The following is a 12,356-nucleotide window of genomic DNA, read 5'->3' as shown; positions in this document are numbered from 1 at the left end:
ATAAATATTTGTTGCGCGGTTCTCCAGGGTTCTAAGTGTGTGGTTCCTCCCCAGGTGTTGAGAACGTAGAGCGGGTTCTGTTCACCATCATCCAGGGAGCTGTCGACTTCCCGACCCCATCGCCCAGAAGACCTGCTTCATCATCTTGTCCAAGCTGGTGGAACTCTGGGGTGAGAACCACCGTCCCTCCGTATCCAAGCACCCTCCCTCCGTATCCAACCACCCTCCCTCCGTATCCAACCACCCTCCCTCCGTATCCAACCACCCTCCCTCCCTCCGTATCCAAGCACCCTCCCTCCCTCCGTATCCAACCACCCTCCCTCCCTCCGTATCCAACCACCCTCCCTCCCTCCCTCCGTATCCAACCACCCTCCCTCCCTCCCTATCCAACCACCCTCCCTCCCTATCCAACCACCCTCCCTCCCTCCGTATCCAACCACCCTCCCTCCCTCCGTATCCAACCACCCTCCCTCCCTCCGTATCCAACCACCCTCCCTCCCTCCGTATCCAACCACCCTCCCTCCCTCCGTATCCAACCACCCTCCCTCCCTCCGTATCCAACCACCCTCCCTCCGTATCCAACCACCCTCCCTCTGTATCCAACCACCCTCCCTCCCTCCGTATCCAACCACCCTCCCTCCCTCCGTATCCAACCACCCTCCCTCCCTCCGTATCCAACCACCCACCGTCCCTCTGTATCCAACCACCCTCCCTCCCTCTGTATCCAACCACCCTCCCTCCCTCTGTATCCAACCACCCTCCCTCCCTCCGTATCCAACCACCCACCGTCCCTCTGTATCCAACCACCCTCCCTCCCTCCGTATCCAACCACCCTCCCTCCCACCCCCTCCCTCCGTATCCAACCACCCTCCCTCCCACCCTCCCTCCGTATCCAACCACCCTCCCTCCCTCCGTATCCAACCACCCTCCCTCCCACCCTCCCTCCGTATCCAACCACCCTCCCTCCCGGTTTGCACTAATGAATACACACGAAACGTTTTGAACCGGGACTGATTTTTGCTGTTTTGTCCTTCAGGAGGTAAAGACGGTATGGCTGGTTTCCCAGACTTCATCTATAAACACATCGTCCCAGCATGCTTCCTGGCTCCTCTCAAACCATCCTTTGATCTCACAGACGCTCAGACCGTCCTGGTGAGTACCTGTGGAACCAGATTTATCACATCCCGTTTGGACTCATCTCACAAACCTTGTTTTGTTGTTCTTTCTCCAGACGTTGTCAGAGTGTGCTCTGACGTTGAAAACCATTCATCTCAGAAGGGTAAGCTCCAGTTCGGTTTTCCTTTTTCCGCTCGTCTGGTTGAGAACCTTGATCTGTCTTGAACTTTGACCTTTTTTACATGAATGAATGAATGAATGAATGAATGAATGCACGGCTGACGTGGTGTTTTGTCGTCGTGTTTTGTACTTCCTGTTCGGCAGGGTCCGGAGTTTATCCAGTACCTTCAACAGGAGTACCTCCCTTCTCTACAGGTGTCACCTGACATCGCACAGGTACCACTGTCACATAACCACACAAATCACAGCTGAAACGTAACCTGTTCCCTAGTTCTGTAACACTCTTCCTCCTCTTCCTGTCACAGGAAGTGTGTCAAGTGCTTCAGCAGCCAGACGCCAAGGTCCTCAAAAACTACATGAAGGTACGTAGTCAGCTGGTTGTTGCCTTGGAAACATCTCCACTCTGTCGCCTGTGTCTTGGTACTAGCAATAACATCTGACAAGAGTCTCTGTCTGCCTCTCTCTCTCTCTCTCTCATCTCTCTTTCTCTCTCTGTCTCTCATATCTCTCTCTGTCTGCCTCTCTCTCTGTCTGCCTCTCTCTCTGTCTCTCATCTCTCTGATCTCTCTCTCTGATCTCTCTCTGTCTCTCTCTCTGTCTCTGTCTCTCTCTCTGTCTCTCTCTCTGTCTCTCTCTCTGTCTCTCTCTCTCTCTCTCTCTCTCTCTCTCTCTCTCTCTGTCTCTCTCTCTGTCTCTCTCTCTGTCTCTCTCTCTGTCTCTCTCTCTGTCTCTCTCTCTGTCTCTCTCGCTGTCTGTCTCTCTCTGTTTCTCTCTCTCTCTCTCGTCTCTCCACAGGCTTTCTTTCAGCGAGCCAAACTGTAAATACGAACCGAGCTGGAAGGATTGAGAGAGGACACTGGAAACTAAGAGAAGACTGGTAGTGAGATAGTACCACTCACTACGGACAGCCGGACAGAGAGAGAGACGGACGGAGAGCTTAGCATAGGAGCGGCCTTAGCACTTCTGAAGGTAACTGCATAACCCCGCCCATCCTGTCCACGTGGGAGGGAACGGAGCCAAGACACAAGGACACGAGTGGTCAAGGAGGCTGACCACACCCCCCTCCACTGATCCAGGCCCAATCCAGGACCTGCTCTCCATCTGGGGTGGCACCCTGGTCAAGTGAAGATGTGATTGGTTGGATTCTCTGCAAGACAGGAAGTAAACTAGAGTATTAGAGGAAGGCTTATGGACCGAGGCTTCCATAGTAGAATACCAAGTATCCTTTAACAGGCCTGAAGTCTGTCTGTTGGTAAAGATCCAACAATGACCTGAACACAATCTAACGATTAGAATTTATTCGTTTATAAAAAATGTTTTTTTTTTAAATAATTTTTTTCCGTTTTCAAGATGTCTTTCATTTGAGTGGTTGAACGTGGAGGTTTTGTGTCTCTTTGCCCTGTGAATGAATTGATGGACTAAATAAAAGGCTTGACAGATTTTTCTAGATTTTTCTGTCGTGGAAGAAATGGGATGGTTGGGGTAGGATGTGTTTTAGCTTGACGTGACAGACAGGACAGACCTCTGTAACAGTGGATGACAGACCTCTCTAACGGTGGATGACAGACCTCTCTAACGGTGGATGACAGACCTCTCTAACGGTGGATGACAGACCTCTCTAACGGTGGATGACAGACCTCTCTAACGGTGGATGACAGACCTCTCTAACGGTGGATGACAGACAGGACAGACCTCTCTAACGGTGGATGACAGACCTCTCTAACGGTGGATGACAGACCTCTGTAACGGTGGATGACAGACCTCTCTAGCGGTGGATGACAGACCTCTCTAACGGTGGATGACAGACCTCTCTAACGGTGGATGACAGACCTCTCTAACAGTGGATGACAGACCTCTCTAACGGTGGATGACCTACAGGACAGACCTCTAACGGTGGATGACAGACCTCTAACGGTGGATGACAGACAGGACAGACCTCTCTAACAGTGGATGACAGACCTCTCTGGATGACAGACCTGGATGACAGACCTCTCTAACGGTGGATGACAGACCTCTCTAACGGTGGATGACAGACCTCTCTAACGGTGGATGACAGACCTCTCTAACGGTGGATGACAGACCTCTCTAACGGTGGATGACAGACCTCTCTAACGGTGGATGACAGACCTCTGTAACACAGACCTCTGTAACAGTGGATGACAGACCTCTAACGGTGGATGACAGACCTCTAACGGTGGATGACAGACCTCTCTAATGGTGAATGACAGACAGGACAGACCTCTGTAACAGTGGATGACAGACCTCTCTAGTGGTGGATGACAGACCTCTGTAACGGTGGATGACAGACCTCTGTAACGGTGGATGACAGACCTCTCTAGCGGTGGATGACAGACCTCTCTAACGGTGGATGACAGACCTCTCTAACGGTGGATGACAGACCTCTCTAACAGTGGATGACAGACCTCTCTAACGGTGGATGACCTACAGGACAGACCTCTAACGGTGGATGACCTACAGGACAGACCTCTAACGGTGGATGACAGACAGGACAGACCTCTCTAACAGTGGATGACAGACCTCTCTAATGGTGGATGACAGACCTCTGTAACGGTGGATGACAGACCTCTCTAGCGGTGGATGACAGACCTCTCTAACGGTGGATGACAGACCTCTCTAACGGTGGATGACAGACCTCTCTAACAGTGGATGACAGACCTCTCTAACGGTGGATGACCTCTGTACAGGACAGACCTCTAACGGTGGATGACAGACCTCTCTAACGGTGGATGACAGACAGGACAGACCTCTCTAACAGTGGATGACAGACCTCTCTAACGGTGGATGACAGACCTGACAGACCTCTAACGGTGGATGACAGAGACCTCTCTAACGGTGGATGACAGACCTCTCTAACGGTGGATGACAGACCTCTCTATGACGGTGGATGACAGACCTCTCTGGATGACAGACCTCTCCTAACGGTGGATGACAGACCTCTCTATGACGGTGGATGACAGACCTCTGTAACAGTGGATGACAGACCTCTAACGGTGGATGACAGACCTCTAACGGTGGATGACAGACCTCTCTAATGGTGAATGACAGACAGGACAGACCTCTGTAACAGTGGATGACAGACCTCTCTAATGGTGGATGACAGACCTCTGTAACGGTGGATGACAGACCTCTGTAACGGTGGATGACAGACCTCTCTAGCGGTGGATGACAGACCTCTCTAACGGTGGATGACAGACCTCTCTAACGGTGGATGACAGACCTCTCTAACAGTGGATGACAGACCTCTCTAACGGTGGATGACCTACAGGACAGACCTCTAACAGGTGGATGACAGACAGGACAGACCTCTCTAACAGTGGATGACAGACCTCTCTAACGGTGGATGACAGACCTCTCTAACGGTGGATGACAGACCTCTGGATGACGTTGGATGACAGACCTCTAACGGTGGATGACAGACCTCTCTAACGGTGGATGACAGACCTCTCTAACGGTGGATGACAGACCTCTAACGGTGGATGACAGACCTCTAACAGTGGATGACAGACCTCTCTAACAGTGGATGACAGACCTCTAACGGTGGATGACAGACCTCTACAGACCTCTCTAACGTGGATGACAGACCTCTAACGGTGGATGACAGACCTCTAACGGTGGATGACAGACCTCTAACGGTGGATGACAGACCTCTCTAACGGTGGATGACAGACCTCTGGATGACAGACGGTGGATGACAGACCTCTCTAACGGTGGATGACAGACCTCTCTAACGGTGGATGACAGACCTCTAACGGTGGATGACAGACCTCTAACGGTGGATGACAGACCTCTAACGGTGGATGACAGACCTCTCTAACGGTGGATGACAGACCTCTGTAACGGTGGATGACAGACCTCTGTGGATGACGACAGACTCTAACGGATGACAGACCTCTCTAACGGTGGATGACAGACCTCTAACGGTGGATGACAGACCTCTAACGGTGGATGACAGACCTCTAACGGTGGATGACAGACCTCTAACGGTGGATGACAGACCTCTAACGTTGGATGACAGACCTCTAACGTTGGATGACAGACCTCTAACGGTGGATGACAGACCTCTGGATGACAGACCTCTAACGGTGGATGACAGACCTCTCTATGACAGACCTCTAACGGTGGATGACAGACCTCTACGGTGGATGACAGACCTCTAACGGTGGATGACAGACCTCTCTGGATGACAGTGGATGACAGACCTCTCTAACGGTGGATGACAGACCTCTCTAATGACAGGTGGATGACAGACCTCTCTAACAGTGGATGACAGACCTCTCTAACAGTGGATGACAGACCTCTGGATGACAGACCTCTAACGGTGGATGACAGACCTCTCTAACGGTGGATGACAGACCTCTCTAACGGTGGATGACAGACCTCTCTAACGGTGGATGACAGACCTCTGTAACAGTGGATGACAGACCTCTAACGGTGGATGACAGACCTCTCTAACAGTGGATGACAGACCTCTCTATGACAGACCTCTAACGTGGATGACCTACAGGACAGACCTCTAACGGTGGATGACAGACCTCTAACGGTGGATGACAGACAGGACAGACCTCTCTAACAGTGGATGACAGACCTCTCTAACGGTGGATGACAGATCTCTCTAACGGTGGATGACAGACCTCTCTAACGGTGGATGACAGACCTCTCTAACGGTGGATGACAGACCTCTGTAACAGTGGATGACAGACCTCTAACGGTGGATGACAGACCTCTAACGGTGGATGACAGACCTCTCTAATGGTGAATGACAGACAGGACAGACCTCTGTAACAGTGGATGACAGACCTCTCTAATGGTGGATGACAGACCTCTGTAACGGTGGATGACAGACCTCTCTAGCGGTGGATGACAGACCTCTCTAACGGTGGATGACAGACCTCTCTAACGGTGGATGACAGACCTCTCTAACGGTGGATGACAGACCTCTCTAACAGTGGATGACAGACCTCTCTAACAGTGGATGACAGACCTCTCTAACAGTGGATGACAGACCTCTCTAACGGTGGATGACAGACCTCTAACGGTGGATGACAGACAGGACAGACCTCTCTAACGGTGGATGACAGACCTCTAACGGTGGATGACAGACCTAACGGTGGATGACAGACCTCTAACGTTGGATGACAGACCTCTAACGGTGGATGACAGACCTCTAACGGTGGATGACAGACCTAACGGTGGATGACAGACCTCTAACGGTGGATGACAGACCTCTAACGGTGGATGACAGACCTCTAACGGTGGATGACAGACCTCTAACGGTGGATGACAGACCTCTAATGGTGGATGACAGACCTCTCTAACGGTGGATGACAGACCTCTCTAACGGTGGATGACAGACCTCTAACGGTGGATGACAGACAGGACAGACCTCTCTAACGGTGGATGACAGACCTCTCTAACGGTGGATGACAGACCTCTCTAACGGTGGATGACAGACCTCTCTAACGGTGGATGACAGACAGGACAGACCTCTAACGGTGGATGACAGACCTCTAACGGTGGATGACAGACCTCTAACGGTGGATGACAGACCTCTAACGGTGGATGACAGACCTCTAACGGTGGATGACAGACAGGACAGATCTCTAACGGTGGATGACAGGCCTCTAACGGTGGATGACAGACAGGACAGACCTCTCTAACGGTGGATGACAGACCTCTCTAACGGTGGATGACAGACCTCTCTAACGGTGGATGGCAGACCTCTCTAACGGTGGATGACAGACGGGACAGACCTCTCTAACGGTGGATGACAGACCTCTCTAACAGTGGATGACAGACCTCTCTAACGGTGGATGACAGACCTCTCTAACAGTGGATGACAGACCTCTCTAACGGTGGATGACAGACAGGACAGACCTCTAACGGTGGATGACAGACAGGACAGACCTCTGATTTATTCTGCATTTACTTTACCTTCTGTTCCAGTTTTAAGGTACCCCTGTCCCTCAGAACGTTGTCAGGTACCCCTGTCCCTCAGAACGTTGTCAGGTACCCCTGTCCCTCAGAACGTTGTCAGGTACCCCTGTCCCTCAGAACGTTGTCAGGTACCCCTGTCCCTCAGAACGTTGTCAGGTACCCCTGTCCCTCAGAACGTTGTCAGGTACCCCTGTCCCTCAGAACGTTGTCAGGTTGTCCTGAACGTCAGGGCCTAAATTCATGGTGTTTCAGTAGGAGTGCTGGTGGAGGTTGTAATGAAGAAGAGGTTTGGACTGCTTCTAGATCAGATATGCTTTCTGAACTCAGTCCCCTCTACCCTCAGGCCCCTCACAGAATAGGACCTGCTCTGAACAAGGTTCTCTACCATCAGTCCCCTCAGACAGAATAGGACCTGCCCTGAACAAGGTTCTCTACCCTCAGTCCCCTCAGACAGAATAGGACCTGCCCTGAACAAGGTTCTCTACCCTCAGTCCCCTCAGACAGACTAGGACCTGCCCTGAACAAGGTTCTCTACCCTCAGACAGAATAGGACCTGCCCTGAACAAGGTTCTCTACCCTCAGACAGAATAGGACCTGCCCTGAACAAGGTTCTCTACCCTCAGACAGAATAGGACCTGCCCTGAACAAGGTTCTCTACCCTCAGACAGAATAGGACCTGCCCTGAACAAGGTTCTCTACCCTCAGACAGAATAGGACCTGCCCAGAACAAGGTTCTCTACCCTCAGACAGAATAGGACCTGCCCTGAACAAGGTTCTCTACCCTCAGACAGAATAGGACCTGCCCTGAACAAGGTTCTCTACCCTCAGTCCCCTCAGACAGAATAGGACCTGCCCTGAACAAGGTTCTCTACCCTCAGACAGAATAGGACCTGCCCTGAACAAGATTCTCTACCCTCAGTCCCCTCAGACAGAATAGGACCTGCCCTGAACAAGGTTCTCTACCCTCAGTCCCCTCAGACAGAATAGGACCTACCCTGAACAAGGTTCTCTACCCTCAGACAGAATAGGACCTACCCTGAACAAGGTTCTCTACCCTCAGACAGACTAGGACCTGCCCTGAACAAGGTTCTCTACCCTCAGACAGAATAGGACCTGCCCTGAACACGGTTCTCTACCCTCAGACAGACTAGGACCTGCCCTGAACAAGGTTCTCTACCCTCAGACAGAATAGGACCTGCCCTGAACACCGTTCTCTACCCTCAGACAGAATAGGACCTGCCCTGAACAAGGTTCTCTACCCTCAGACAGACTAGGGCCTGCCCTGAACAAGGTTCTCTACCCTCAGACAGACTAGGGCCTGCCCTGAACAAGGTTCTCTACCCTCAGACAGAATAGGACCTGCCCTGAACAAGGTTCTCTACCCTCAGTCAGAATAGGACCTACCCTGAACAAGGTTCTCTACCCTCAGTCCCCTCAGACAGAATAGGACCTACCCTGAACAAGGTTCTCTACCCTCAGACAGAATAGGACCTACCCTGAACAAGGTTCTCTACCCTCAGACAGAATAGGACCTGCCCTGAACAAGGTTCTCTACCCTCAGACAGAATAGGACCTGCCCTGAACAAGGTTCTCTACCCTCAGACAGAATAGGACCTGCCCTGAACAAGGTTCTCTACCCTCAGACAGAATAGGACCTGCCCTGAACAAGGTTCTCTACCCTCAGACAGAATAGGACCTGCCCTGAACAAGGTTCTCTACCCTCAGTCCCCTCAGACAGAATAGGACCTGCCCTGAACAAGGTTCTCTACCCTCAGTCCCCTCAGACAGAATAGGACCTACCCTGAACAAGGTTCTCTACCCTCAGACAGAATAGGACCTACCCTGAACAAGGTTCTCTACCCTCAGACAGAATAGGACCTACCCTGAACAAGGTTCTCTACCCTCAGACAGAATAGGACCTGCCCTGAACAAGGTTCTCTACCCTCAGACAGAATAGGACCTACCCTGAACAAGGTTCTCTACCCTCAGTCCCCTCAGACAGAATAGGACCTGCCCTGAACAAGGTTATTTTTGTGACTGAGTGAAGTCATCCACTCTGTCCTCAACAGGAGAACTCTGGACCAGACTGACCAGCGAAGTGTTGACCCCCGGTGGTCGTTACGACAACGTCACTTCCAGAAGGAATTAACGACTTTTAATAGTGGATCAAAATGTAAATATTACGTTTTTTATTTTCAAGAAGGAATAATATGTGGGGATGTAAATAAATGAGTTTGATGTTTGTTGTTGTTTTGAACATATGTGTAATATTAAAGGTTATAGTCGTCTTTAAAGAGCAGCATGATCCATGTATGAACTGACTATAACCAGACAACAGCATTTTATACCCAACTGTTAGTCACAATTCAGCTCGGATCAATGAGGAAATGTGTTTGGTAATGCTAACCTGCCTGTTAAATATATACTGAACAAACATGTTTGGTAATGCTGACCTGCCTGTTAAATATATACTGAACAAACATATCAATGAGGAAATGTGTTTGGTAATGCTAACCTGCCTGTTAAATATATACTGAACAAACATGGCAATGATTTACACTCCGTTCATTTAATGAAATAAATTCATTCGGTCGTAATCTAATGGAATTCACATGACTGGGCAGGGGCGTAGCCATGGGAGGGCCTGGGAGGGCTTAGGCCCACCCACTGGGGAGCCAGGCCCAGCCAATCAGAATGGGCCTGGGAGGGCTTAGGCCCACCCACTCAGAATGAGTTGTCCGGACAAATGGGCTTCATTACAGACAGACACTCCTCAGCACCCCCTGATGTAGAGCACCTGGGCTGGCGTGGTTTCACCTGCAGTTGAGGCCGGTTGGACAGTCTCCCAAATTCATATATTATATTATATTTATACTATAACAAGTAGTAACGATGGACTGCCTCCATCTGTTCATTATCAAGAACATCTTGATAATGAACAGATGGAGGCAGTCCATCGTTACTGGTTGGACAGTAGCTCTTAGGATAAAAGCGTCTGCTAAATGGCATATATAATATATATATATATTACAGTCTCCCAAATTCACTCACTAAAACAACGTTGGATGCAGCTTATGGAAGACAGCTCTGGTGGACATTCCCACAGTCGGCATGCCAATTACATTCTCCCTCAACTCGAGACATCTGTGGCATGATAACACTGCTTCTACACCTGCATTGCTTGCTGTTTGGGGCTGGGTTTCTGTACAGCATTTTGAGATATCAGCTGATGTACGAAGGGCTATATAAATACATTTGATTTGATTTGACTGCACGTTTTAGTGGTATTTTGTCCCCAGCACGAGGTGCACCTGTGTAATCAGCTTCTTGATCTGGATTATCAGGGAGAAATGTTCACTGAAAAGGACGTAAAACATTTCTGGGATGTTTTATTTCAGCTCCTCCCGTGTTCCCTGTCGTTGCCCTTGAATCCCAGTTATTTCCTACCACAGTGTTAGGTAGTATTGATATGTTGAGTCACTCAGCGTCAAAAACCCTTTCAGTGTGGGGGGGGGGGGGTTTCGCTCCTCCCTGATACTTGATTACATCTGATTAGGAACGCCCCTGACCTGGCTGTCTCTAAGTCTGAAAGGGAGACACCAGGCTCCTTCATGGAACGCGTTTGGGGCCGGTGTGAAATGAGCCGGGTCACCAGGAGGGCACCGTTGGCCCCGCCCACCACCTCAGCTCCGTTTTGAACCTGAGGATACTGCAGTAAACACTGTTCATCCACCTGTACTTCCTGTCCACCCTCTGTAGAATAATCATTGACCGTTAAAACATCTCTGTGTCGCACCGTATGTTGAGCGGTCTGTTATTTATGCCATTGTTACAAATGAATCCTCTTCAGCCCCAGACAGCTCACCAGACCAGACTAATGGATATTCAGAAATGATCCCAGACAGCTCACCAGACCAGACTAATGGATATTCAGAAATGATCCCAGCCAGTTTACCAGACCAGACTAATGGATATTCAGAAATGATCCCAGACAGCTTACCTAACCAGACCAGACTAATGGATATTCAGATATGATCCCAGACAGCTTACCTCCAGACCAGACTAATGAATATGATCCTAGACCGCTTACCTCCAGACCAGACTAATGGATATGATCCCAGACAGCTTACCTCCAGACCAGACTAATGGATATTCAGATATGATCCCAGACAGCTTACCTCCAGACCAGACTAATGGATATGATCCCAGACAGCTTACCTCCAGACCAGACTAATGGATATGATCCCAGACAGCTTACCTCCAGACCAGACTAATGGATATTCAGATATGATCCCAGACAGCTTACCTCCAGACCAGACTAATGGATATGATCCCAGACAGCTTACCTCCAGACCAGACTAATGGATATTCAGATATGATCCCAGACAGCTTACCTCCAGACCAGACTAATGGATATATGATGCAACATGGATTTAAATAAAGATGATCCAGACTGGATCTAAATGTGGTGTTGGGAGAAACAGACCCGGATCACATCTGGCCACCCAGAACCAGGACCGGTTGTAGAGGGGAGACTGAAGGAAACAGACCCAGATCACATCTGGCCACCCAGAACCAGGACCGGTTGTAGAGGGGAGACTGAAGGAAACAGACCCAGATCACATCTGGCCACCCAGAACCAGGACCGGTTGTAGAGGGGAGACAGACCCAGATCACATCTGGCCACCCAGAACCAGGACCGGTTGTAGAGGGGAGACTGAAGGAAACAGACCCAGATCACATCTGGCCACCCAGAACCAGGACCGGTTGTAGAGGGGAGACTGAAGGAAACAGACCCAGATCACATCTGGCCACCCAGAACCAGGACCGGTTGTAGAGGGGAAACAGACCCAGATCACATCTGGCCACCCAGAACCAGGACCGGTTGTAGAGGGGAGACTGAAAGAAACAGACCCAGATCACATCTGGCCACCCAGAACCAGGACCGGTTGTAGAGGGGAGACTGAAGGAAACAGACCCAGATCACATCTGGCCACCCAGAACCAGGACCGGTTGTAGAGGGGAGACTAAAGGAAACAGACCCAGATCACATCTGACCACCCAGAACCAGGACCGGTTGTAGAGGGGAGACTGAAGGAAACACT

The 12,356-nt window shown here is 50.4% G+C and overlaps 1 protein-coding gene and 3 long non-coding RNA genes across 63 annotated transcripts in view; 2 read left to right on the top strand and 2 right to left on the bottom strand.

Annotated features, from left to right (window-relative positions):
- LOC127918135 (exportin-T-like) overlaps positions 1 to 2,736 on the top strand; it is a 46,808-nt gene extending 44,072 nt beyond the window's left edge. The window contains 7 exon segments of the mRNA XM_052501363.1: positions 55 to 105; positions 108 to 170; positions 1,037 to 1,152; positions 1,232 to 1,279; positions 1,441 to 1,512; positions 1,602 to 1,658; positions 2,092 to 2,736. Coding sequence (XP_052357323.1) covers positions 55 to 105; positions 108 to 170; positions 1,037 to 1,152; positions 1,232 to 1,279; positions 1,441 to 1,512; positions 1,602 to 1,658; positions 2,092 to 2,118 — 434 coding nt within the window. The 3' untranslated portion in view covers positions 2,119 to 2,736.
- A 4,456-nt stretch (positions 2,737 to 7,192) lies between these two features.
- Positions 7,193 to 9,848, top strand: LOC127918136 (uncharacterized). Of its 11 annotated transcripts, none has more exons than XR_008099041.1 (3): positions 7,193 to 7,677; positions 7,778 to 8,624; positions 8,666 to 9,848. It is a non-coding gene; the product is annotated as an uncharacterized LOC127918136 (long non-coding RNA). The 11 variants fall into 11 exon arrangements; XR_008099038.1 differs by having other exon boundaries at positions 7,193 to 7,727; XR_008099034.1 differs by having other exon boundaries at positions 7,728 to 8,624; positions 8,666 to 9,493.
- Positions 7,819 to 9,360, bottom strand: LOC127918137 (uncharacterized). 50 transcript variants are annotated; one of them, XR_008099089.1, is made up of 7 exons: positions 9,212 to 9,360; positions 8,784 to 8,947; positions 8,488 to 8,651; positions 8,406 to 8,446; positions 8,192 to 8,364; positions 8,010 to 8,141; positions 7,821 to 7,968 (listed from the first exon to the last, which is right to left on the bottom strand). It is a non-coding gene; the product is annotated as an uncharacterized LOC127918137 (long non-coding RNA). The 50 variants fall into 50 exon arrangements; XR_008099078.1 differs by having other exon boundaries at positions 8,010 to 8,100; positions 8,283 to 8,364; XR_008099090.1 differs by lacking the exon at positions 8,488 to 8,651 and having other exon boundaries at positions 8,010 to 8,100; positions 8,283 to 8,364; positions 8,702 to 8,947.
- On the bottom strand, positions 9,578 to 10,514 carry LOC127918138 (uncharacterized). The gene is made up of 2 exons (XR_008099101.1): positions 9,705 to 10,514; positions 9,578 to 9,658 (listed from the first exon to the last, which is right to left on the bottom strand). It is a non-coding gene; the product is annotated as an uncharacterized LOC127918138 (long non-coding RNA).
- Positions 10,515 to 12,356: the final 1,842 nt, after the last annotated feature.

This window comes from Oncorhynchus keta, unplaced genomic scaffold, assembly GCF_023373465.1.
Source record: "Oncorhynchus keta strain PuntledgeMale-10-30-2019 unplaced genomic scaffold, Oket_V2 Un_contig_1335_pilon_pilon, whole genome shotgun sequence".
In the NCBI taxonomy this organism is placed as follows: domain Eukaryota; kingdom Metazoa; phylum Chordata; class Actinopteri; order Salmoniformes; family Salmonidae; genus Oncorhynchus; species Oncorhynchus keta.
Note: the sequence above shows the minus strand (reverse complement) of the source record. Positions and strands in the feature narration are given on the sequence as shown.